Raw genomic sequence first — 27,635 nt, 5'->3', positions numbered from 1 at the left:
TGGGGGTATAGTTGCCCCTGGCACCAGGTTGATCTGGCAGTCAAAAGGCCTGTGTGGGGGTAGGTGGTCGGACTCCGCTTCGCTGAAGACCTCCTGCAGGTCCCAGTACGGCTTGGGTATCGCCTCACCCCCTTTGACGTGCATGGTGGCCACCGTGGCTATCGGAGGCCCCTCCCCTGGTTGGTGCTGCATGCAATGTTCCAGGCAAAAGTCCGATCCAAAAGTGATGCATCTCTGGTGCCAACTGATGGAGGGGTCGTGGCGCGCCAGCCAGCTCATGCCCAAGACGATGGGGGGGTCTGAGATGGTTGTGACGTTGAATGCCAGTGTCTCTGAGTGCCTTCCCACCGTCATTCTCATGGGGGGGGTTTGATGAGTGATGGCCCCTCCCAGCAGCTCTCTGCCGTCAATGGTTGCCACGTGCAGGGGAAAATCCAGCTGCAGAAGCTGGATCTGGTGCTCTTCTGCAAAGTTTCTCGAGAAGAAGTTGGCTGAGGCACCACTGTCAATTAGGGCGAGGACCGTCAGGGGATAGCCATTTGGGAGCGTGAGCGTCACTTCTAGAACCACTCCTGCTCTGGGAGGGGTGGGCTGGCTCTGCTCCTCTCTGTGCGGGTGGGTGGGCTGGGGCTGTTGTCTGCGGACTGTGCCTGGCTGCTGCCCCTTGTCTCCTGCAGCCAGGCTTTCCCGTTTCCCTGCTGTGGTGCTGCGTCAGTGGGGGAGGGCACAACCGTTCCCGCCTTTCCTTGCCACTCCCTGCGATGTGGGCAGTCTCTGACGAGATGCTGGGGGGAGTTGCAGAGAAAGCAATTCCCACCCCTTCCCTCCTTGCGTCTTGGCGCCGCTGGGGTTTGAAAAGCCCCCCCGCGCGCGCTATCAATCTGCATGGGTTCCTGGTCCTGACTGGCCCCAGGCGTGGCTTGAAAGGGTTGTTGGGGGAGTGGCTTCTCCTGCGACCGTGGGAACCAAGCCCGCTTTGCGCGCGTTGCTTGCTTGTCGCTCCACCGGGATTCCTGTCTCACCCCCACCGCCAGAGCCGCTTTGCTCAGCTGATCCATATTACTGGGCTTTGGACCTCTCGAGAGCTCATCCTTCACCTCCTCATGCAACCCCAAGTAGAACGCCGCTTGCATTGGGGGTGACTCGAGTTCCCACCCCAATCTGTGCACCAGCATGGTGAATTTCGCCCAATAAGCGCGAACTGTCATATTTCCTTGGCGTAAATTATGAAGTTCCTCCTTAGTCTGGTCCATATGACTATCGGACGAATACATCGTTTTCAAACCGTCTAGAAATAGTTTGACATTCTTCATGCAAGGATTCTTTGTTGCGATTAACGGTCTTAGCCACTCCCTGGCTGCCCCGGTAAGGTGCTCCACAATAAACGCTACCCTGTGCTCATCATCAGGGAACTCAGCGTGGTGCAGCTCAAGAGCATACACAATCTCAGTCTCAAAGCCCTGATATTCCCTCGGGTCTCCATTGAACTTGCTTACTAGCGTCCCGGCTCTCCTTCCTGGCAGCACTTGGACTTGGGGTGCCCCTCCCGCCTTGTTTTTCTCTGCATCCAGCTTGTTTTGGAGGTCTACCGCCACCGCCCTTAATTCCTGCTCTCTTTCCTGTAGCGCTCTCACCTGTTCCGCAAGTTGTAGCCGGTCGTCCTGGACCTTCCTAGTCTCTTCTTTAGCTGCCTTCAATTCCCCCTGCGCCTGCAGCGACAGCTGCTGCAGTTCTTGCTGGGCTTGCTCCGCGATCTGCCGCCATTTCTCCGCCTCTGACACGCTCATCCCGGCAACTCCAAAGTAGCCCAAAAAGGATTAGGAGGTTGCTGTCACAGTGGCCGGATTGGACTACTTCAGAGTAACGACGCTACGCAGCTCTGCATTTTATTCTTTTATTGGTGCTGCGTATTTACAGTGCTAAAGTCATTGCTATTTACACGGAGTGATGTGATCAGTCGGTTTCAGAACCTCCTAATGGCTTTTGGCGCGTCTTTCTCCAACACAAAAGCTTTGGCAGACCCATCCTCTTTCCCCTCCTCTTTCTGCGTAGTTCTGGCGTTGGGGGGATGGGTCTCCCTCCCTTATTCGCCCCTTCCTGTCCCGCCTGGGACCCTGGCTCCTCTACCTTGCCTGAGCCTCGGACCCGACTTCCTGCTTCCCTACTGGAATCGGAACTCTCTCTGCTTCCCCCTGTGCTCGGTGATTGGCTTGAACTCAGGAGGGGAGGGACTTCGCGATATCCCCTGTCCCTCACACATAGATATCACTGATTGTGCCACGCTTCAAATCCCATTAGATAAATGGACAATTCCTTATTATTGCTGGGAATAGGAAGCTCCCACTCATATGGAAGCCTGTGCAGGAGTTGCAATTCTGCACCGGAGCTCTAGTAGACTGCAATTGTGTTTTAAAGCATTGTTTTTTATAAGGTTATCTCAGCTTCTTCGCTTTGGCAAATATGACCTGAGCAAGTGTGTTGAAGAACAGCATCAGCATATTTGTTAGTTCAGCACCTTCATGTTTATGAAATGCAAATAATATTAATTATAGGCAACTAAATATGCAGATTAGCCACAGTCCTCTGGCACATGATTCATGGCATGGCAATTGGTGCATGGCCAGCGAATTTAATTTTAATGTGATTGTTTTGAAATGTGTCGCTTTTGCTATTTTCAGGGCGTGCATTGTTGGAAGAGGAAAATAAGATCTGGCATCTAGTTCGGCCGGCAGATGAAGTTGATGAAGGCAAGTCAAAAAGAGGAAGCATGAAAGAGAAGGAGAGAACCAAAGCTATTACAGAAATCTACCTGACGAGACTCCTCTCTGTGAAGGTAAGATTGAGAGATCAAGTTAATTGTCATCATCTCTAGAGGGTACTCTTAATTTGAGATGTTAAGTGTAAATAGTAACTTAGTGTGTGGAATCCTTCTTTAGGGCTCAGATTTAATTTAAAGAGTTTGTATTTTTAGTTACTTAAATAATACACTTTGTGTTTATTGTCAGAGACATTAGAGGTGGAAACCCAGGATTGTCTTCACAAAGATGCTTGCTATTGGCCATCACATACAACAGTTGAAACATGACAATTCTTGAGGCACCTCAGAGCTAGTTAACTTATTGTGCTTTGATTTTTCACAGAATGAGGAAGTCACAATATTTCCCAAATAGTTTCTGTGATGTATAAATATTTGCACAACACGTACCAGCCGCTGTTCTATTTACCTGCACTGACACTACGCCTCTCCCCTTTCATGCCCCTGTCAGTGGCTGTGCTTCTCCTCCTCCTAACATTAAGTGGCCTGCTAGCTTGTAAGCTTCGAGAAGTTAAACGCGATACAAGTGTGTGGTGAGCTCAGTGCTGTTCTGTGTTAAACTCAAAGCATAACAAAGCCAACTTGACATTTAATTTGCATTTCTGCCTCTAGTAGCCTTAAATGTGAGCTGTCCATATTGACTTCCACGGTTGCCACCATCTGAAAACATCTGGCTGGTGGGGAAATGTGTTCTGCAGATCGCTTGAACTTCCTTAAAGCAAAGCTGTGTGGAATTAATGAAACTTTAAAACACAAGAGCTCTGATCGATTAGAGCGGACCCTTCTCTAGTCCAGCAACCTGTTCTTATGGGGGCCAGCCAGATTCCTATTATTTTTATTATTTTTATTATTATTTCCATACTGCCTTCATTTGAAAACCTCAGGGCGGTTCACAGCATAAAAATACAAAATAAAAAACCAAAATGAATACTTATAAACAAGAACCATACAAACCCATAACCCACCCCCTCCCATAAACACATTTATATCCTGTGGCAAGCAGGTTGGGATCTTGCATGCTCTGCATAAGATTAAAATCCAAAAGTAGTTTCCTCATGTTAAGGCACGAACAAGAGACTATAAACGCAAGGCTTTATTATAATTAGGTTACTAAATCACAAAAGTCCCTGCCAGTAATTACCAGAATGTATCTGGGAAGCATAATTATAAGTGCATTACTCTGCTATCAGTTCCCTCCTATACTTGTCCATCTATTTCAGAGTTGGGCTTTTTGCATTCCCTGAGCAACAATACGGAAATCACCACCTCTTTAAAACAGAGTAGAGAATTGTGTTTCCGGAGCTCCCTGGACCATTTCTTATGGCTGTTCATTTCATGTTGTTCATAAGAGCATTTACTACCCATTTAGAGATGAAAAATGCTGCACTTCAAGCTATTGTGATTCCTTGGTCACTAGGGACGGACGCCTGTACAGATGACTATAAATCAGTTTAGAAAGCATTCTTGTAAATTTGAAATAATATCCTTGAAAATGCTACACTTGCACTATAACCTGAATTTTTAATGCATGTATGTATGCTTTCTCCCCCCCACCCCTTAATTCTCCTTCAGGGTACGCTTCAGCAGTTTGTAGATAACTTTTTTCACAGTGTACTTGACTCAAAGCATGTTGTGCCACCAGCTGTGAAATATTTCTTTGATTTTCTTGATGAGCAAGCGGAAAAGCATGATATCAAAGATGACGATACTATCCACATCTGGAAAACGAACAGGTATGAACTTTCAAGGTTCAGGGGGAGAAGTGGCTGAAGAAGGCAATACATTCATTCACTAGCAACATTGCTTTTTATTGCTGTAAGCCAGGGCTCTCTCTTTACCAGATGTGGAAGGGGAAAGTGCCGCATTTCACTCAGAGCTCTCAGCAGAAGCTCTGTATGTGTGTGTGCGCACTCGCACACGTGCATACCCTCCAACATTTCTCTGGTGAAAATAGGAACGTCCTATTCTATTATTTTAATAATAATAATAATAATAATAATAATAATAATAATAATAATACCCTGCCCATCTTACTGGGTTGCCCCAGCCACTCTGTGCGGCTTCCAACATATATAGAAACATAATAAAACGTTAAACAGTTTAAAAAAACCTTCCCTATACAGGGCTGCCTAGGTGTCTTCTAAAGGCTGTATAGTTACTTATGTCCTTGGCTCAGGGGTCACATAACTCCATACCCTCCAACATTTCTCTGATGAAAAAAGGAATGTTCCAAGGAAAAGTGGGACATTCCGGGATCAAATCAGAAACCAGGATGGCTTCTGTAAATATGAGACTGTCCTGGAAAATGGGACACTTGGAGGGTCTCTGTATCTATCTGTCTGTCTGTCTATAATAGATGGTTCCTGGATCATAACCACTGTTTCAAGCAGCTGCTCTTTATGCTTATATTGTCCAACCACAGTCCTCTAAAACTAGGGCAGCAACCCTTAAAATGAAGGGAAACACCAGAATGCCTTAACAAAGCTGCTGAGGGAGAAGGATGAAAGCTTTAAAACACAGCCAGTTGCAAAGTGTTCCCAGCCCTGAAAAAAGATAGGTGGGAGGGCAGAATATGTAAGAAACTTGAGAGTGATACGTGGCAGCCTTACTTTTCAGTGTTTACAAGGATGATTTCCCTGTTCTTCCTGAATCTGAGTTTTCCATTTGAAGTGATATACCCCAACAGCATGAAGGTTAAAGGATCTCCACTTCAACTAAGTAGTGCCAGCCTTATTGTTGCACAGGTCTTGCCACAAAGGAATACAGCTTTGCTAAATACTCATTCTTGGGGTTCTGGGGCATGTAGCAATGAGACTGCCGTCTGCGTGCAGAAGCACACTGTGGTTACTGATTCACTTAGTGGCTTAAGCATATAATCAAACTGAAAATAATGTTGCAGCAATTTTAAGCAGAGCAATCTATTTTGCTTGCCAGGGCCTCATTTTCTACACTTTAACTTCACTCCTTAATAAGGGCCTGCATTATTTCTTTGCTTTCTTCACAGCTTGCCACTTAGGTTCTGGGTAAACATACTGAAAAACCCCCACTTCATCTTCGATGTTCATGTTCACGAAGTAGTGGATGCTTCCTTGTCAGTCATTGCACAGACTTTCATGGATGCTTGCACAAGAACAGAGCACAAATTAAGCAGGGTAAGTGTTTTACATTCTGCTCTGTGTCTGCGCGTGAGGGAGAACGTTTTAAGTACATTATGATAGACAAAGCAGTAATCATAGAAGATAGTGCATAGATCAGTTCATTTTGCCTTTGCTTGTAAAGATGATTATATTGTTTTGAAGCTTCAGCGAAAGTTCAATGTTTAATCTCTAGTGACACATTCAAAAGAGTTGTTTTCTATTGCTTTTAGAATAACAGCTGATTACTGTTTGCAACTTTTTTGTCTATTGAAGCTGCAAGTTGGTTTTTGAAACTTAATGGATGTCTCTCCTATCATCCTGTTCACAGCACTATATCCACAAGGCCTGCTAGCCTTGGTACCAGCCAGAGGGGCACATTGTGGCCTGTTCGGCCAATGAGGCAGACCCTTGAGGTGCTCTGCATTCGGGGTGTGGGGACAAGGCAGTGTCAGAGCCCTATTTAAAGTCTAGTTGGCCTTCTCACCACACCCTCTTATTCTCTTTGCAGCCCCTGCCCTCCCAACCTATGACCTGTGACTTATTGGTCACTTCAGGCCTGAATAGGATTTTTTTTGCTGTTCAACTTTGTGGGGGGTTTTTTCCACCTACCTGCGCTGAATAGCTTGGCATTAGATGGCCTGCTGTGTTTTTAACTAGATTCATCTGGTCTTTGATTCAATTATTTTGGCCAGTTAGGCCCAGGAAGGAGAATAGATGTATTTCAGCCTGGAGACACCTCCCTCCCCCCCCCTTTTAGGCACGTTTCAGGGTCTTGGACTGACCTGAAGCAATTGCGAATGGTGCCGCTTGGCTGCCCAGGGCGGCACCCCCTGGGGGCGGGGCGTTGCTCCACAACGCGCATGCGTCCTGATGTCACAATGCATGCACCAGGACGAGCCAGGATGGACTGCACATGTCCGCACATGCGCAGTCCGCCCAGGTTGGCACTGCTGCTCTGCTCAACCGGCGGCACTTGGCCGGCGCTCTGCTTCAGAGCAGTTTGCCAGCCGGCAACCCACTCCGCAGCACACTCTGCTTCTTCCTGCCCCCACCCTGCCCCCGCCAGACTGGAGCTAGGGGCGGCCCGCCCCCTTCTCCTCTCCCTTCCTAAGCGCCTGACCTGAAGGCTTACTCTCTGAGCTCTAGGGATAGAGGCTGCCTTTGAAGCTAAACAGCTTCACCATATTTGGCAAAAATATAGAATAGTGATAACACATGCTGGAGGTGCCACAAAGAGGTGGGAACATTCATACATATTTGCTGGCAATGCAAAACAATCAAGAAATTCTGGGAGAAGATCTACATAGAAATGAAGAAAATATTGAAATACTCTTTCAAGAAAGACCCCAAAATATTCCTGCTAGGGATGTTAAGTGACGAAATCAAGGGAAAAGATAGATGTCTAACAATGTATGCAACCACATCTGCCAGACTTCTTATCGCTAAAAACTGGAAAAGTGATTAAATACCGAATGTAGAAGTTTGGCAAATTAAATTGATAAGATATCAAAATATGGCGAGGAAAACGGGAGAAATTAAGGGGATATCAGAACAGAAAATTGATAAAGATTGGAAAATGTTTAATGAATATATGGTAAATTTTGTGGAAAACGCTAATCTCTTAGCAGACAGGTGAAGGGCTCAAACAAAGTAAATAAAAATGAAAGGAAATATGTAAACAGGTATACAAGGGAATTTGGAAACAGAAACCGAAATAGAGAAGAGGCTGGAAGTCATCACAGGGTGGAGGGCTGGGTTTTCTTTATTGTTTGCTAATATTCTTTAATATATAAAAAATTTCAGATGAAAGTATAGTATAATGAATGAATAACAGGTTGGGTGTATAGATTGATACATTTTTATTTTTATTTGCATTTTTTCTTTTTTTCCCTGTATTTTTTTTCATGTATGTTTGTATTTTCTTACTTTTGTAATATATGGAAGGAAGATCAATAAAGGGGAAAAAACTAAAAAAAGAAGAAGAAGCTAAACAGTTTCATTGGCCTGGAGCTATGAGATATTAGGGGGAGAGGGGAATAGCATTGGCCTTCCTCCCAACTTTCATGCTGTGGCCTGAGATTGGGATGCAGTCTGGACAGCCATGACTGGTTCCTCTGGCCTTTTAGCTTCACATATGACAAAACTGACATATACTCACAGTCTGCTTTCCAAATGTTATGGTAGCGCACACACTTTATTTAAATCAGTGCATTTTCTACAAATTAATCTCTAACGCATCAATTGCACTTGAACACTCAACTCTGTGTATATCATCTTTCCCCAGGATTCTCCGAGTAATAAGTTACTCTATGCAAAAGAGATCTCGACGTATAAGAAGATGGTGGAAGAGTAAGTAGGGGGGGGTGTTATTGTACCTGGGCTTTTGTCACCAGGAAAACAATTCCATTTCATCATCACTTCAGAACATGCTCCTTAAAAAATATTCCATGTATTATACTGACTAGATAAAAAATGAAGTGGTAAACATAGTGGTAACATCTAATTGGACAATGGAGGGATGCATGGTCTGTCAGTAATAATGCTATCCTTCACAATGGCCTTTTCCAACCTGGTTCCCATGCACAATATTGCAGGTTTGATCCCCATATGGGACCAGCTACATATTCTTGCATTGCAGGGAGTTGGACTAGATGATCCTCAGGGTCCCTTCCAACTTGATTATTCTATGTGACTACAACTCTCATCAGCCATAATGGTTGGGACTGATGGGACTTGCAGTCCAAAACATCTGGAGGGAAGATTGCTATATACTGAGAGTTCCAAGAGGAGTAAATCTGAGGGCAAAGACAGACATATAATTCACACATTCCCTTAAAAGATTTTCAAACCTTTGAACCTGGGGTTAATTTCGTGGCTTTTGACCTTTAATTTTTCAGTCTAGTCTCCCCCCCCCCCATCCCCTTTTCAAATGCAGTTTTTATAATGTCCTATCCAGTGAACCGTACTACAGAAGTTGAAGAAAGAATGTTGAGAGGTATTTCACAAGTGCTAAATGTCCTGTAGCACCTTAAAGGCTTAACAACTTTTTGTGGCATGAGTTTTCAAAGGTCTCTGGTGACATTTTTCAAGCTTGATCATTGGAGCTGTCAGTTATACTTCGGCTTGCAAAAGCTATACTTTGGTGTGTTTTTAAATTCAGTATTAATGATGAAAGCAGATTTGGGGGATGGGTGTTTGCAAGATCCTTCATTTAGAAGTCTGTTAAAAAGGAAGGTGAAAATATACACTCTACTCCAGGTGTAACACTTCCTAACTTCCAACTATTTCTGACTATAAAGTTTAATTCCTCGCCGAATACTTCTAACACTGCAATGTTATGCACAGCTACACAGGACTAAATTCCATTTAACTCAGCAGAAGCATTTGTGGGATCAGACTGTAAGAAACACTGAGCATTTGCTTGGCTGCGCCTCTTTTGCCAGCCTTGGCATTTCTCAATAATGAGGCGGGTAATCCCCATAGTTCAGTATACTTGTTGAACATGACAGGATTTGGGCAGCAGTGCAGAAGAAACCATGTGCATTGAGGCACAATCTCATCTGTTCAGATGCCCACAGAAAGTTTTGCTGGTTTGTGCTAAGTTGTGCGGTGTGTGTTTCCTTTCGCTCATGGGTTGTTGAAATCAACGGTAGCAGCGCTTTGATGCATTAAGCCAATTGTGTGTATAAGCACAAGAGATGCAGATCAGATCATTTCATACGGAAATTTGCAATTTCGTGAGCACCTCTGGTGGTGATGTAGTTATTAGAAAAATAAAACTGCTACGAAGCATGAATGCATTTGTAAAATGATGAACTACATCAACTAAAAATTGTTTTCTGGTTGATTTTTTCCCTAGTTATTACAAAGGTATTCGCCAAATGGTACAAGTGAGTGACCAGGACATGAATACACATTTAGCAGAGATTTCTAGGGTAAGTATCAAATTGGAAACCTTACTTGGGGAATACAGTGGAACCTCGTGTTACAGAGGGGATCCGTTCCAGAGGCCTCTCTGTAACACGGAACTGACACAAGCTGAAGTGCTGCATCTGCGCATGCGCACGGCTTGATTTAGCGCTTCTGGTACTTCCGGATTGCCGCGGGATGCAACACGAAAACACGTAACCTGAAGCAGATGCAACATGAGGTATGACTGTAGAGCACTGTAGAGCAGGCATCCCCAAACTTTGGCCCTCCAGATGTTTTGGACTACAATTCCCATCATTCCTGACCACTGGTCCTCTTAGCTAGGGATCATGGGAGTTGTAGGCCAAAACAGCTGGAGGGCCGCAGTTTGGGGGGTGCCTGCTGTTGTCATTTTGTGCTCACGTCCTATTAGAACTTCTGCCTGCCCAATGGAATCTTTTGAATTATTTTTCCCCATATGATTATGATATATTGCATTGCTTGTGAATTATTGATTTTAAAGGATGCTCAAACATTCTTTTAGGGTGATTTTCCCCCCCAATGTTAACAAAAGCGATGGGATTTCTAATAGCTTAGTTGAATAAAACAGCACAGAGGAAAAAAGGCTTGTGGGGAAAGAAGCTACAACCATAGATTCAAATTGGGTTCATTCAGGGAATTTACATGTGGCATGTCCACAAGAATAATTTATAATTCAGTTCGTGTGGAGGCTTCGGTATCGTTTCCTTCACTCCAGTTGGTTAAAAGACATCGTAAGAGATTGCAAAAGGATGAAACTCACAAGGAACTTGTGTAAACGTCATCTCGTGTTTTTTATTGGTTTAGATGGCCTTAACGGGGCATCAGCCATATTTACAGGGGATAAGGCTGTCAGGGGCTATTCATCATGATGGCACTATGCCTCTAAACTCCAGTTGCTGGTAACTATCAGCAGGGAGAGGGCTATTGTTCTCACCACTTGGCTTGTGGGCTTCCCAGATGTTGGCCACTGGTTGGTGGACTAGATCAGCTTTTGGTCTGATCCTACAGCACTCTTGTGTTCTTAACGAGATGAAGTTTGTGTTCTTTGGAGCATTTCCCCGCAGGACCTATATACACAACTGGAGTCAACCTGCTCCAGACTAAGACTACTGCTTACCCCTTTCTATGATGAGGAAAGCAGCATAGTTGGCTGTAACAAATCTAGCAGGAGACCTTGACGTTGGGGGGAGGGGTGGTTTCTGAAAATTGTCAGTTTCACTTCCTCACCAAGCCAGACAGCTATTAAAAGATTTGCGTACCAGTGCTGGGATATGGAAAAGGGATTTACATCGTGTCTGGTGCTCCTATATATATTTCATTGGAGTTCTTATGCAGCCAGGACGGTGCCCTGACGCATTCCTTTTTCTTCTTTTTTTTATTTAATAGGCACACACAGACTCGTTAAATACCCTTGTGGCTTTACACCAGCTCTACCAGTATACTAACAAATACTATGATGAGGTAAGTTTCCACTGTCAGAATGGTTTTATTATGCTGTAAAAGGGTCACCACAGCAAGGAAAAAGAGCCAACAGGCTAACAGACTTTGGGCACATGATTTTCTAGCTTACCTACTGCTTGGCTTTTACTGGCGCTATATTTCTTATACACGGAGGTTGGAGGGGCAGGTTGGTGCTGACATCTTTGGAGTTTGCTTAGAAGAATCCAAAATACTGGTAGTGCTGATAACAAAGGTTAGCCAAATTAGTGAGGTAGAGCTGGGGGGGGGAATCACATCTGGCAACCAATAGTACTTGGGTAGATGAATCTAAAAAGCCCGGGGCACAATTTTTCACAGCCCTCTGGTGGCTCATTTACCAGAAGTAATGTACTTGGCATAGTCTCTGGCAGTCTGTACTCAATTCTAACCAAACTAGGCCTCCTAGAGCAAAATATACATAGGAGGCTTAGTTTGGTCAGAATTGAGTATAGACTTCTGGAGATAATGGTAAGTACATTATTTCTGGTAAATGAGCCACAATAGTTGCTAGAGCCTGTGAAACTTAGTGTCCCAGGCTTTTTAGACTCGTGTACTATCTGAAACCAGAGGGGCCCATTGGTTGCCAAATGTGAAATATATTGGCATTATTTTCTGGTCTCCTGCCCCACCACTAAGGCTCAGCGATGTTGAAAACCCAACATCGCCGAGCTTTACCACCAGTCAAACATCGCGATTTGGCAATAAACCGTGATGTTGAAAGAAGCTGCATTGGCCCCTGCCTGCGGCTCAGCTGGGGGGGGGGGAGTGGAAAGGCTCCTGCCCCCCAACTTATCGAGCCCCGATGTCTGTGCAGCTCATGTGTGAGCAACAGTGGCCATGGTCTCGGTGTGTGTGTGTGTGTGAGAGAGAGAGAGAGAGAGAGGGCTGCTCTGCCTCAGCTGAGCCAGCTCTGAGGTTCCTGCTGGTTGCACAGAAGCGACAGGGACTTCGGGGTCCTTTGCGAGGCTCCCTCCGCCACTGTTGGCATGGGGGGGGGTGATCAAGCTTATTCTCCTTTCCCCCCCTCCCTGAAGACAGACCACACCACGGTAGCCAAACGCCTGGAGCCTGACATGCTCCAAGCGTTTGACTGCCTTTGCCCATGCAGGCCCACCGCCTCTTTCCTCCTGAACGACCACCCCAGGAGGAAAGAGGCAGCCAGGCAAGGCTGCCTCCACCCACACCCGGCTGCCAGCTTGTGTGAGCCAGAGACAAGGTGGGGGCTCCTTTAAACTTCTCCATTGAGGGGCATGCAGCCACACCCACCTCAATGGAAAAGTGTGGCTGGGGAGTGGGAGCACTTTAATGAAGCCCCCACCTTGCCGTGGGGTCGGGGGCTCTGTAAAACTGCTTGGCTGAGGCAAGGGCTGCAGTACGCTCCTCAGCCAAGCAGTTTAAAGAAGCGGGAAGGAGGAACAAGCTGTATCATGCCTTGTCTATGCAGTTTCCTTTTCCCTCCGCAGTGGTATGAGGGCAGTGGCGGTTTCACTCAGTGGTGCCTCGCTAGACGAATGCCCTGCTAGACGAAAATTCCGCTTAACGAAATGATTTTCTGATCGGAGGTTGCATCGCTATACGACAGGGATTCTATGGCCACCGCTTCGTCTTGCGAGCGTGGCCATAAAAACCTCTGATCAGAAAATCAGGGCATTCATCTAGCGAAAGGGGAACCAGCTGTAGCAAGGGAAGAAGGCAAAGGAAGATCAGCTGAGAGCTGTCAGTGCCTCTCAGCTGATCTTCCTTTGCCTTCTTTCCCTGCTACAGCTGGTTCCCCTTTTTGTGTTCCGCTAGAGACCAGCGGAACACAAGGAGGAACTAGCGGGGGAGGAACTAGGTGTCCGCCCGCTTGCCTTCGCCGAGAAAGCCGGGCGCCTTCTCAGGGAACGCAAGCGGGGGACACCTAGCCCGCCCGCTTGCGTTCCCTGAGAAAGCCGGGTGCCTTCTCGGCGAAGGCAAACGGGCGGGCTAGGTGCCCCCGCTTGCCTTCACCGAAGTTACGCTCTGTGTGTTCCCCCGCCGCCTCTCGCCCCGCACCACCGGCACGGAGCGCAACTTCGGACGTCTCCAAAGTTGCGTTCCGTGTCGGTGGAGGCAGGCGGGAGGCGGCGACGGAAGAAGGTGTTCCCCCGCTGCCGCCTCTCGGCCCGCACCACCGGCACGGAGCGCAACTTCGGACGTCTCTGAAGTTGCGTTCCGTGTCGGGGGAGGCAGGTAGCGGCGAGAGGTCTTCCCCCACCGCCGCTTCTCGCCGTGAAAAGCCAGCATGGGGCTTGGCGGCGGTGGGGGAAAGCGGAGGATCCTCCGCTCCCCACCCCACCGCCCAACAGAGCACCCCCCCGGAGCCGAAGTGCGGCACTGCGGGGGCTGTTCGGCATTTGCCTTCCCCAAGCCAAGGGGGAGGCAAACTGCGAAAAGCCCCCGGCCGCAGCGCCGCACTTCGGCTCTGGCACTGGCTTGGTGGCGGTGGGGGAAAGGCGCAGGATCGTTCCTTCGCCTTTCCCCCACCCCGTCCGACAGAGCCAAATCCGACGAAGCTTCTGAAGCTTAGTCCGATCCGGCTCTGTCTTTGGCAGCAGCGGCGCTTGCTCTCTTGGCTCGGGGAAGCGCCTGCCTGCCTTCCCCGAGCCAAGAGAGCAAGCGCCGCCGCCGCCACCAGTTCCCCCGGAGCCCATAGGAACGCATTAATTGACTTTTAATAAACGGTGCCTCGCTAGATGAAATTTTCGTAGGACGAATTGAGTCCTGGAATGAATTAATTTCGTCTAGCGAGGCACCACTGTATCTTTAGTGACACCTCTGCCGCTCCTGAGTCCCTCTGCCTCCAGCTCATGGCTGCAGTTTGTGTCTCCCTAAGCGTGCTGGGCACTGGAGGCAGAGGGACTCAGGAGTGGCCACGGTTTCTCCAACGTTATACCACTGAGTGAAGCTGTCATTGCTGCCTGCCCCTCATACCGGCATTATATTGATAAATCACCCAGGCCTACACACTTCTAGCAACTATTTGTCTCTTGAAAGATCTCAGGACTATTAGTCAGAGAGAGAGAGACTGGCTTACTGTGCTGAGCTTCATACTGGGCACCATGATGTTGCAACCGTTGGCTACGCCTGTAGCAGCTGCCTTCAGAGCCTCTTTAAAGAGCTTTTCCGCTTCCACGATAGTTGTCGCTTCCTCTTCGGCCAAGAAAATATAGGCAGGGGCACACACCTATCAGTGAAGCAACAAAAGCAATCATCAGTAAGACAACCTAGCTTACCATCAGACAACAAAAGTTCAGTATCCACAAGCTATGAAGGAGCATTCCCTATTTCTGCCACGCTTTTTAAAAATTTATTGGCTAGTAATGATGCTCATCTTTGAATAGTTACTTAGAGATGGACAAGGGTTTGCATTACACAAGGCATTTTTTTTATAAAAAAAAAAGGAAATGGCTTGGCTCATTTCCCAACCAATCTGAATGAACACCCCCCCCCAATCTGCCCCTGCAACTCAACAGTCAAGAGTTGCTTGCATTTAAATGGTAGCTTCAGGCAGCCAGGACAGAGCTCTCCTGGCAGTGGGAAGCAGTTGAGGGTTATGCAGGCTGCCCAGGCAAAGTACCCCACCACCCACAGAGGATCCTTGGGACAAGGAGATGACTCTGCAATGGTAGGCCTTCCCCCTCTCTAGTGATCGTTGCCTCTTTAATCTCCACAATTCTGTCTTAATAAAGCAATGTGGCTTCTGATCTACACTTCGAAATAACACCCTTCAAAATCCATGAGATTTTCCTCCACGTAATATATAGCTGAACAGGCCTATGGCTGTGAAAACTGAAGCTGTGTGTCTTGCCTGAATCCTGATTTTTTTCTTCTTCTTCTTCTAGATCATAAATGCACTGGAAGAGGACCCAGCTGCACAAAAAATGCAGCTTGCTTTTCGATTACAACAGATAGCAGCTGCTTTAGAGAATAAAGTAACTGACCTTTGATTTGAAAGCTGCAATAAAGAAGACTGATCTGGATGTGTAAATTCATTCTTCCTGATAAGGAAATAGTGTTCTATTTTTTAATGTGTAATTACAACTTTAAATGAAAAACAAAAGATTTTGGGTTTTTTTATAGCAAAGCTGTAATGTAAAGAGTTTTTACTGTAAATTATGCTTCTAATTAAAATCCTGTGTTGTGTGTAAATGAATTTTCAATGGGAAATGAGGGAAGTCCTCTGGGGTGGGGAGGGTAAAGTTATAGCTCATTTAATCAAATAGTACAATCTTGAAGCATCAGCATTTTTAGAATTCATTACGCTAGTTAAATTCACTACCTATAGCATTCTTTATATTTTTTAAGCAATATGTGTACTAGAAAAGTAATAGCATATTGGAAAAATAAATGCAATATCCCTCTTTTAATTTCAGTAATTGGAAATAGATTTTCTTCTTATTCTTTTTTAATAAAAAATAAATCCAGTTGTCCTGTGTTCTACTCATAATGAGTAGAACGAAAGACACATTTGCTATGACTTTTTCTGTTTAAGACATTGCAGTGGGTTTGGTACTATACATCTTTACATATCTGAAAACCAAGTGCTAAAAACAGTGGTTGTGACTGTTTCCCTCCTACTCACTTTGCCAGGGCCAAAGTGGACAATACTGTAGATTATTTGGGATGGACTGATCCTTTAACTAGGAAGGTGCATGTATGTCCCCCCTAAGAGCATAAATCTTAACCACGATGTATGAGTACTTTTGCATGGTATTCAGTGTGCAGAACATGCGAGGTGCCTAACGTCCTCAGTACGCCAAGATTGCCAGGTACTTCCAAATAACTAATACCGGTCCAGTGCACCACTGGCAAAGCAACAGCTGGGAATGAACAGTGATTTTGTCTAGGTTTCAGCCAAGTGATTGTTCACACTTGTTGACACTGTTGCTGCCACATGAATTCTGAATCACACACTGAGGGAAAATATCCTGGGAAGAGCCTGTGTTCAGCCAAAGCAAAGCCGGTTTGGGGCTGCATAAAAGTGCAATTTGATGCTTTTGGGGTGGGGGGAGGGGAAGCAAGGGAATGGTAGCATATCACAATTACCCAAGACCCAGAAACATCTGGATCTGGCAAGTTTGTAGACTTCCCTACAGAGTTGCAAGACTATCTCTTATCATCCCCAATGGAAAGTACCAGTGGCAAATTCTAATTTGATTCAGAAATGGTGGCAAATAAAATTGGCCTTTTTCTTTTTTAAATGATAGTTTTATTACATATGCTAATGTGCCTTACTTGTACTAATTATATGAATCTGAATGGTTTTGTAAAGAGAATCGTATCAAAAATATTTATGTGTGGTTTGATGACTTTTTTGTGAGAAAATTGACCAGCAGAATGCCTGTAATTAGCTTATTGCCAATAGTGTGCAGTTTGACATGATTCAAGTATGTATATCTTTTGTTGGAATGGTTCATAGGATTTTTAAAAAATGAATCTTCACACTATCCAAGGGATGTTGTTATTTGGTTTTTGTCTGTGTATGTTTTTAAAGGGGGGGGGGTTGGAATCTGTGTTGTTAATGTAAAATACTCATTGTAAGGAAATCCTGTGGCCCGTCTAACCTAAACACCACTTGAGCCTTGGAATGCTGCAATGGATGGAATAATCATCATTAACTTAGCTATGGAAATTAAAGTAACTTGTCAAAGATGTATTGTGTGTTTACAATATTAGTCAGCTTCCATGCCATTTGATAAAGCTTGGTACGTTATCTTAAATTGCTATGTTGCACAAAAAAAGAGAGCAATCTTTGTTAGATTCATTTTTCAACATACTTCTGGGGCAGTTCATGTAGCACTGCCATCAAAACGCTCATTATCTTTTGGTGTTGCTCTGGTGTTTTCTGTCCTGTGACACCTTAAACCTGCTTGGCTCTTAACACAGTAACAGACTTTCAGTTTGCTACCTCTCTCCCTGTACTGGAGTTATCCAAATTTGTTGCCTTCATGTTCATCGTCAAATGTATCGGTAAGTCTCTTCCCAATTTCTTTTGGAGCAAGTCACTAGCAATGTGGTTCTCATGGCTACTGTGGAAGTAGTTTTTAAAAAAGGGGGGAGGCAGTAACAGGGTGTCACTTTTCATGTTTTTCCTTTTATGTTAAACATTTGCTTTCATCTGTATGCGCTTCCTCAGCACACCAGGAATGTAAGGAACTCTGAATAGTTTGAATCAGTTTTACCTAAGAATTCTGTGTCAAATTATGCCTCTATACTTGCCTTCTGTCTGATCAGCAAAGGTATCCAAACTTGCTAATCTGTTTTATCTTGTCATTATTTGTAAATCCTGTGAATTGTAAATCAAATACAATTTTTTTCCACAAAGTGTAATATCTGAATTGTCTAAATGTGTTCTTCAGACATTTTAAGACTGAACTGAGTGGACCTGGGGATACAGTGTATCGTGGGTTTGTTTTTCCCCAGAAGTCTTTCCCTTTTGTTTAAATTTAAAGGGGGGAAAGGTAAAGGGGAAAGGGACCCCTGACCATTAAATCTAGTCGCAGACAACTCTGGGGTTGTGGCACTCATCTCGCTTTACTGGCCATGGGAGCCGGCATACAGCTTCCGGGTCATGTGGCCAGCCATATGTTTATTCTACTTGGATCCAGTTATCATATTGCTGTGCACTGTTAGCTGCTTTGGGGGCATTAGTTGCTTTAAATAAGTAGAATAAAATTGTAAAGAAATAAGTAAACCTAGATGACTCCCCAAGACAGGTCACTTCTGGCCAACTCTTTGCTTTACAAATGAATAAGAGTGATTTCCCAACCAGTCACCATCATCATCTTGTCTATTTGCCACTACTCCACGATGGTGCTCAAAGAGGCTCACAGCATATCAAATAACAATAATAAATGCAACAATTTTTTTTAAAAAAAGAGTAGTAATGACTGATAATCAGAATGTCAATAAATAAATAGGTAAAGGGACCCCTGACCGACTCTGGGGTTGCGCGCTCATCTCGCATTATTGGCCGAGCGAGCCGGCGTATAGCTTCCAGGTCATGTGGACAGCATGACAAAGCAGCTTCTGGCAAACCAGAGCAGCACATGGAAACGCCGTTTACGTTCCCGCTGTAGTGGTTCCTATTTATCTACTTGCATTTTGACGTGCTTTCGAACTGCTAGGTTGGCAGGAGCTGGGACCGAGCAACGGGAGCTCACCCCATCACAGGGATTCGAACCGCCGACCTTCTGATCAGCAAGCCCTAGGCTCAGTGGTTTAACCACAGCGCCACCTGGGTCCCAAATAAATAAATAAACCCATATAAAAACAATGCAAATAAGCTAACCTGCCTTAACAGCTTAAAAATAAACAGGAGAGAGAACAATATCCAAACGAGGAAATAAAATGGCAACATACAACATTTGGGGTGAGCGGGGATTGTCACTACAGTTGTACCTTGGAAGTCGAACGGAATCTGTTCCAGAAGTTTGTTTGACTTCCAAAACATTCAAAAACCAAGGTGTGGCTTCTGGTTGGCTGCAGGAAGCTCCTGCAGCCAATCAGAAACTCTGGAAGGCCTGTCAGATGTTCGGGTTCCAAAGAACATTTGCAAACCAGAATACTCATCCGGGAGCCAAAATGTCTGAGTACCAAGGCATTCGGGATCCAAGGTACAACTGTATTCCCAAAGGAAGCTCATCACAATTAACTTTCATACATTGTATGGTGGCCCATACATTGTATGGTCTCCCAGCTTTCACCAGGGTCTCCTATCTCAATCACTTCCCAATCTCTCCGCCTGGGGAGGTAAAAATGGCCAGTCCTTCTTCAAGCCCCACATGCCCCCACAGTTCAGAAGCTGCAGAAGATCTTATACACAAATCATTGCTCCTCCACAGAGAAAAACGGTGTATGTATTGATTGCAAGCCCCCTTTACAATAATAGCAGGAGACCAGTGAAGGACAAACAGCCTCACAGAAGCAAGCAACGGACCGATCATGCTCAAGCGCATCCCAGAAGTAACATGAGTATTATAATCCTGATGCTCCTTATGTGTACATTAGATCCTGAAAACCAGTTAACTGATGCAGCCGTGAGATTAGCATGGGGTGGGGGTGGGGGAGAGCTCAGCATCACAGAGGTAGCAGCAAGGAAAGATCCAGAAAGTCCTTATTAGTCTGTCTGAAATCCCAGTTCTAGATTTGGGGCTTTAGTACAAATACAGTGGTACCTCGGTTTAAATACACAATTGGTTCCGGAAGTCTGTTCTTAACCTGAATCGTACTTAACCTGAACCGAACTTTCCCATTGAAAGTAATGGAAAGTGGATTAATCCGTTCCAGACGGTCGATGGAGCACTGAAACTGAAGTGTACTTAACCTGAAGCGAACTTTCCCATTGAAAGTAATGGAAAGTGGATTAATCTGTTCCAGACAGGTCCGCAGAGTACTTAAACTGAAAGTACTCAAACCGGGGCGTACTTAAACCGAGGTATGACTGTAGCTGAAAATTCATATTAGGACCCTGCCTATATTAAAAAAGGTAAAGGGACCTCTGACCATTAGGTCCAGTCGTGACCGACTCCGGGGTTGCAGCGCTCATCTTGCTTTACTGGCTGAGGGAGCCGGCATAAAGCTTCCGGGTCATGTGGCCAGTATGACTAAGCCGCTTCTGGCGAAACCAGAGCAGTGCATGGAAACGCCGTTTACCTTCCCGCCGAAGTGGTACCTAGTTAGCTACTTGTACTTTGACGTGCTTTCAAACTGCTAGGTGGGCAGGAGCAGGGTCCGAACAACGGGAGCTCACCCCATTGCGGGGATTTGAACCACCAACCTTCTGATTGGAAAGCACTAGGCTCTGTAGTTTGGACCACAGCGCCACCTGTGTTCCTATATTAGGCCAGCTGAAATGCCCCCAAATAGTGTGCAAGCTTTTGAGTTCTTCAGAACTCTTAAATCAGATAGTAAAGGGGGGGAAAGGTAAAGGACCCTTGGATGGTTAAGTCCAGTCAAAGGCGACTGTGGGGTTGCGGTGCTCATCTCACTTTCAGGCCGAGGGAGCCAGCGTTTGTCCACAGACAGCTTTCTGGGTCATGCGGCCAGCATGACTAAACTGCTTCTGGCACAACGGAAACACCATGATGGAAACTAGAGTGCACAGAAATGCCGTTTACCTTCCTGCCGCAGCGGTACCTATTTATCTACTTCAGTGTTTCTCAACCTTTTTTGGGCCACGGCACACTTGTTCCGTGAAAAAAATCACGAGGCACACCACCATTAAAAAAGTTTAAAAAATTAACTCTGTGCCGCCCTATATTATAATTATGACTGTAAGAAACACTTGCCAAATATTGCTTTCCGGCGGGTCAGTGATTAGTATTGGCGGCCGCCAGGCTCGTTTGCACTGAGCTTTGGGAAAGAGGAGGAGAAATATTGCTTTCCGGTGGGTCAGTGATTCCATTGGCGGCCGCCAGGCACGTGACAATGCAAATCGCCCTTCTCGTCGCCGCACGTCGCGGCACACCAGCCAGCGTCTCGCGGCACACTAGTGTGCCGCGGAACAGTGGTTGAGAAACGCTGATCTACTTGAACTGGCATGCTTTTTGAACTGGTGTTGGTAGGTGACAAAGTAGGAAGGGTGGGAGAAGACTGAGAAACTAGGTATGTTTTAATATGAATGTGAATTGGAATTTATATGAACAATGCATTCAGTATACTGCCTCAAGTTTACTGTCTTTACCAATTTTAAAAAAGAAACAGGAATAAATAACAGCATTTACTTGGTTTTTTTTTTGTGCCCTTTATTTCCCTCTGTCCCTCCTAAAGGTAAATGGCAATCAACAATTCAAAAATAAGAGCAATTGGAACCTGCAATAATCTGAAATAAGGATACTGTACTGCTAAGTTTGACCTGTACAGTGATCTTGAATGAGAGGGCAAATATATTCCCAAATGAAAGGAATGTATGTCAGTTGTTGTCCTGCCTACCCATACCCAGGCACTGCTGGCATCAAAATTGGCAATCTTAAACGGGAAAGAGGGGGGTGGGGTGGAAAGCCCAGTAGCGCTTAACAGAATTAAATGGCTCAGCTAACATCTTTCTATACAATCTGTGGGAGAAATTGCTTTTTGAATCAGAAGTTTTTCTTTAAAGAAAATAAACCTCCAAAGTACTTATCGGAAGAAGGAGAGAGATGAATCGTTGGTTAGGCAAGAGTACAGTAATAGTTCCTTTTCTAAAAAGCTTTATATAGCTTGGTTTTGATGAGGGGAGGGCAATACCTCCAAGCCACACGCTGCGTTTCTAAAATCCCCTTTTCGCTCTTCTAATTCCGAACAATGTTTTGGTCTAATTTAATTCTTCTCGAAATTGAATGTTGAGCAAAATGGTTCTCTCTTCTCCCCTCCCCCTCCCTTTTCCTTCCCCTTCTTCTTTTTAAATCTAGTGTGTAACAAGAAAGAAGTGAAAGAGGGAGAAAAGTGTTCCTTTGATACTCTTAATCTTTTCTCTCCTGTGGCTTGGCCTTATTCAGCACAAGATCACACTTGCGGCGGTTATGTGGCCTGAGTGCCAGTCCCTGGGATATTAAAAAAAATATGTGTTTTCCTGCAGCTGCGTCTAGGCTTGTGGTGGCCGCGGCGGCAATGCCAGTTGCAAAGCTGCCTCAAGGGTCTTTCTTGGAATCTCATTGTAAATAGGTCTTGGCCGGTTCTCTTGCTCCTTTCCTGCTGTTAGATTGTGCTCTGATTTGCACCTTTATGAATCTGGAGCACCTGCTGTACAAAGAAACATTCTCTTCCTGAATCAAAGCTGATGTGTGTAGCCTGGTGCCAGAGAAAAGAGACAATTTTGACCTTTATGGGCAATAATAATAATAAACCGGGGCGGGAGGGGAGGGTGTTAGTAATGCAGCGCTAGCAGAAATATGTGTTGGCAGTGCAATAGCCTATCCTGACACAACCCAGAAGGGAGTAAGTAGCCTTGGTGCCAGGGCAGAAGGGAAGCGATTAGGTGAGTGTTAAAGGGAATGGAAACTGAGCGGTTAAAGTGCATAAGTGCATTGCAAATTGGTCACTGTGCACATTCCCCAGGCCTCATGGAGAATGCACACATACATGAAGAGGGAATTGCATGTTTCCTGGAGAATGTTCATATCCTGATTGAAGTTTGTGTGATCTCCTGCCATGATGCATAATTCCCATCATGATTTGGGATTTGTGCATATTTCAACGGCATTACATTATGCATAATCTGCAGTAGGTCTTGGGGAATGTGCATATTTCAGGGAAATGTTGTACATTCTCCAACCAATATGCACAATGCCCAGTGGGCTTGTGGGTTTGTGTGCAATTATCTCAACTGCATTTTGTACATGTATTTTATACATCCCCATTCTTTGAAAATCTCCAACAAACCTGCTTTTTTTTCTTCTTCCACAAATTCAGAAGTAGGTATAATTTGTGTTCCCGCTAGGCTGCTTCCGGCTCCCTGCCTAATGTGACAGGAACAACAGCATACCAACCAGCTGAGCAGCAGGAAGAAAGCGTGGAGCATCAGATGAAGATCTGTTGTTGTTGTTGTTTCTGCAGTCCAGTCTCCATTTCACTGCTCTCAGCTGTTCCCCAGTCTGCAGAGCGACACAGGAGAGAGGACCACGCGGAGAAAGTTTTTTTCTCCCTCCAACGAACCTGATGGAAAATTACCCCTTGTGCTACTAAACTTAAGACAAGACTTAATAGTTAGTTACATGGGGCCAATCATCATGGGAATCACGGGAGAGAAAAGGCAGTTGAGGACAGTTACCCAGCAGTGATAAGAGGGCTGGGAGAGAAAGTAGATGAAGTTCCTCTGGTCAGCCAGCATGATGTAGTGGTTAAGAGCGGTGGACTCATAATCTGACGAACAGGGTTCACGTCCCCGCTCCTCCACATGCAGTTGCTGGGTGACCTTGGGCTTAAGCAAAGGGATGTGGATGGTGCTGTGGTCTAAACCACTGAGCCCCCAGGCTTGCCGATCAGAAGGTTGGCGGTTCGAATCCCCATGACGGAGTGAGCTCCCGATGCTCTGTTCCAACTCCTGACAACCTAGCAGTTCAAAGGCACGCCAGTGCAAGTAGACAAATAGGTACCGCTGCGACAGGAAAGTAAACAGTGTTTCCATGCGCTCTGGTTTCCGTCATGGTGTTCTGTTGCAGCATAAGTGGTTTAGTCCTGCTGGCCACATGACCCGGAAAACTGTCTGTAGACAAACGCCGGCTCCCTTGGCCTGAAAGCGAGATGAGCACTGCAACCCCATCGTCACCTTTCACTAGACTTAAATGTCCAGGGGGTCCTTTACCTTTACCTTTTTAAGCAAAGGCAATATTGTGAAAGCACAATGCCAGTGCAGGCAGAGTTAGTGCAAAGCCCTACCCATCAGGACACCATAATCTATGCTAGGCTTCAGTCTAGCAAGCCACTACACAATCGAGGGGTTTCAGTACACATGCATCCACCGCTAGTGAGCAAGGCTTACAGCGATAATCTTGCAAAACAAGGAACTATAACAAAGAGATTTGAGCCTTGATTTTTCTTTTGTCCCTGCTTTTATTTCATTGTTGTCTCGTGGAAACAACTAACAGCTGGGTTACGAGGTCCTTGGACATAGATACCATAGGTTGCCCCTTAAAATTCTGCTTGGTTTTAGGGTAAAAAAGGGGGGGGGTAGGTCTGATTCTCTGGGATTCTGCTTGTTTTCCCCTTTTCTTGGAATCCTGATTTTCATCACCAGCCTCTTGGCTTGCGTTTACAAAGGTCAGTAATCGTGCTTTGTTATACTTGGCAAATTGAGGGCTGTGGCTGAATCCCTCATTCTTTCCAGGGCTTTTATCTCAGTGTTACAGAAATGACTGCTTAATAGTGACAAGTGACTGTGTGCTTGCCCTCTTTTCTGCATTTAACAGAGAAGTGCATTAGCCTGTGATTTTTCTCTGTCTCTCATGAAGCCTCTGCTTTGTTCTATCAAGCAGATTAGCTGCAGCAGCATCCAATAATTATGTAAGTGACAATGCAGCCTTTAACCAAGGTTGTGGCTTTATGGATGCAAAACAACAGTACCTTTGTAAGGCTGTGCAGCACTGAACATGATGAGCATTTCTCAATTTCAAGTCCCATTGAAGTGAATGGGGCGTAGTAGGGTACGCATGTGCCTATTCATTTAAGTGGGGCTGGCAGGAGACAGGTTCACAAAGACTGATCTGTACGTGGAATGTGCCATATTTTAGAAGGGCCTCTTAAAAAGGGAGGCAAACCTGTTATGATTAGAAAGCTTGCAGCAGTTTGCCTTTTTGACCTTCTGCTCTATAAATTAAATTAGGGAGATGGTGCAGAATCCAAATGCCTCCTGTTTATTGCTCTGTTTCTATTTGTCTCAGCACTGGCATACAAAAAGGTGCTTTGATTATGCCTGCTTTAATTACTTCCTTTAACTATCAGGTTTTATAAAAGGCCAAAGCTCAATGGCAGAGCAATGTACGCAAAAGGTTACTAGTTAAACCCTCAGCATCTCTGGGCAGAGCTAGGAAATATTCCTGCCTCCAACACCATATTGTCACAGTGCCCAGCTAGACAGAACAATGCCTGATGCAATATAAGGCAACTTCCTATATACCTATTATATGAATTCAACTTTCAATATTTAGATTTGACATGCTCTCACCTGCTCTGTCTCAAAAGTAAGTTCATAAAAAGAAGTGTGGGCAGCCTTTTACAAGGCTGCCACTTTTTGAATTAGCCACTGCAGGACACTTTGTTATGGACCAGATGGAGAAATGCAAAGTTGGGTGCCAGTTAGCAGAGTTTGTGTCAGACTCAGAGTTAAGCACCAGTTCAAATATTGATTGATTCAGCTGTGCAATTACCAGACGCAATGGAGCAGAGGACCCTTCTATTAATAATAGCAGAGTCAGGTAAAGTGATTTCAGCAAGTACGGTTTGTTAAGTTATGGGATTTGAGAGCCTCCACACACAGCATCCCTCTAGATGCCATCAGGCTGGCAACCGCTGCAGCTTTCAACTATCCTCAATTTAAAACACACAAATCTTAATGGAATCACCAACATACAGACTGGCTGAGAAGTCCAAGAGATTGAGAAGGGGTAAGGACTAAGATAGGCCGGTACAAATATTTCTGAAGCAGCTGCTTTTAGCAGAATTACACATTTTATGCTGTGACAAGCCACTGCAGGCTTGGATTGACTGACTAGTGACATGCAAAAAAATGTCTCAACTTGAACAAGTCAAGAAACCCAGTTTCCTTGGGGCAAAAGTCCTTATTAGCAGCACCTTGCTTCAGATTCTACAACTTACATAATGCAGCCATGTAATGGTGGATTCTGCTTAACCCTGCTGTATATGCATGGGGAAATTGTGGCACCGCTCTCCCCGTTCTCAGCATTTTAAACTTCCCACTCTGCCCTGCCAAGTTGAAGCTTCAGGCGGCAATTTGTTCAGACATGCCTTGAAACACGTCACCCTGTCCCAAAGTGCACGCTTCCTGCAATATCGTTTGATGTCTGTCATCAACATTTCCATTTGACTGAATGACAAGTACAGCCGGCCGGCCGGCCAACCGCAAAAGCAAACGAGGGCTGAGGGGAAAGTTATTTAAGGGAATCTAAAGGAATTCTCGTTAAGCAACATCAGATAAATGAAAGAGGAGAGGTTTTAATTAAAAACGACCTCGGTGTCTGGACAGGGGGGGATACAAAAGCCACAATAATTGAACAGAGTAGTATATCTGTGTGTGCAGGGAGTGACAGGGAAAAGCACAAGTATTTTTAAAACGGTCCTTCTGAGATTAGAATCGCCTAGAATCTGCCGGCAGAGCACTTTAAATTGTTTTCAATCAGACCTGGGCACTACATGTACATTTCTGTTTTGTCTACCAAGGATAATTAGGTGGTTCCCAGCTTTTTTCCTTGGAGAATCCACCAACAGTACTTTCTTTGTTTAGGAAGCCACCTAGCTGCTGCACTCGTTGGCCTGAACATTTTCTGCCATTAGCTCTTTGTAACCTACTGACCTTAACATCAAACGGGGGGGGGGCAGGGGGAATAGCCATGACAGTGAAGTTCGCGAATAGAAGAATACACTGCTAGTTCTTGGAATATTTTCTGTTGCTAAATTCAGGGGAGCGGGGTGACCACAACCCCAGTTATGTGAAATGCCTGCCCACATAAATCTCATTACCTCTGTGATCAAACAGCATCAATTGCAACCCAGTGCTAGGTGCCACCCCTGAGAAGGCCCCGCATTCTCTCTCGCTCCCACCCATCATACCTCAGATAGCAAGGGAACATAGACAGAGTTCCATAGAAGAACAGAGCTCTCTCGGTTTTATTCAGGGGCAGGCAATTCTGAGGATATACCAGCCCCAGGTCATTTAGGGTCAAAGCCAGTACATTGAATTGAGTCCAGAAATAAACTGGTAACCAATAAAGCTAGCAAAAGATCAGAATAATGTGCTCTGATCTCCAGGCCACCATCAGAAAACTCCAGAAAACAAATCCTGGACCAACTCTATCAGAATTCTTGAAGCCATGTTTTCCTCCCTTTCTCCTAATAGGAAAACTCAGGGACATTTAGTGACACTGCATTTTGGAAAGATTCAGGACAGGGGGGGGGGAGAAAAAGTTGTATGATGCATAAACTACGGAATTCACTCCCACAAGTAGTAGTGATGGCCGGTACTTTTTTCCTGGGGGTATGCAGGTGTATGCATACCCCTAAACATTTTTTGAATCTAACGGGAGAAGAAACTATTTATTTATTTATTGAAAATTAGCTTCTTCTCTAGCACGGTGAATCGTCAGTTCCGTTGCCACCACTGATGGCGGCCTCATTTCCTGTCACTGTGTTTCCTGAGTCTCAGGAAGCGAGCGTTTAATGGGTGAAGTAGGAGTTGGAATCTAGCGTGGTGATTGGTCAGTTTCATTGTATTTATTCTTCCCGATTTGAACTATAAAATAGTGATTTTCCCGAGTCAAAATGAGAGTATCCCTAAACACTTTTCTAAAGAAAAAAGCACTGGTGATGGCCACCAACCTGGATTGGATTTAAGAGAAGATCAGACAAATTCACTGAGGATAAAGCTATCGGTAGCTACTTTTCTATATTCCTCCTCCCCTGACTATGTTATTCTTCCAGTTGCTGCAAATCACAAGAGAGTACCATTCAATTCAGGTCCTGCTTGTGGGCCTTTGCTGTGAACCAGCAGGGCTGAAGTTTCTAGAACAGGCATCCCCAAA

The 27,635-nt window shown here is 45.2% G+C and overlaps 1 protein-coding gene across 7 annotated transcripts in view; it reads left to right on the top strand.

Annotated features, from left to right (window-relative positions):
• The window catches only part of PLXNB2 (plexin B2), a 351,723-nt gene extending 333,990 nt beyond the window's left edge, over positions 1 to 17,733 (top strand). For all 7 annotated transcript variants that reach the window (XM_035128378.3, XM_088676784.1, XM_088676785.1 and 4 more), the window contains 7 exons: positions 2,679 to 2,833; positions 4,388 to 4,548; positions 5,820 to 5,967; positions 8,237 to 8,301; positions 9,812 to 9,887; positions 11,290 to 11,364; positions 15,246 to 17,733. In XM_035128378.3, the coding sequence (XP_034984269.3) occupies positions 2,679 to 2,833; positions 4,388 to 4,548; positions 5,820 to 5,967; positions 8,237 to 8,301; positions 9,812 to 9,887; positions 11,290 to 11,364; positions 15,246 to 15,350 (785 nt within the window). In that variant the 3' untranslated portion in view covers positions 15,351 to 17,733. The remainder of the gene's footprint in view (positions 1 to 2,678; positions 2,834 to 4,387; positions 4,549 to 5,819; positions 5,968 to 8,236; positions 8,302 to 9,811; positions 9,888 to 11,289; positions 11,365 to 15,245) is intronic.
• The last annotated feature ends 9,902 nt before the right edge of the window (positions 17,734 to 27,635 follow it).

Source organism: Zootoca vivipara, chromosome 9 (assembly GCF_965207765.1).
Source record: "Zootoca vivipara chromosome 9, rZooViv2.hap1.1, whole genome shotgun sequence".
In the NCBI taxonomy this organism is placed as follows: Eukaryota; Metazoa; Chordata; class Lepidosauria; order Squamata; family Lacertidae; genus Zootoca; species Zootoca vivipara.
The sequence above is the reverse complement of the archived record's forward strand: the minus strand, read 5'-3'. Positions and strand labels throughout refer to the sequence as shown.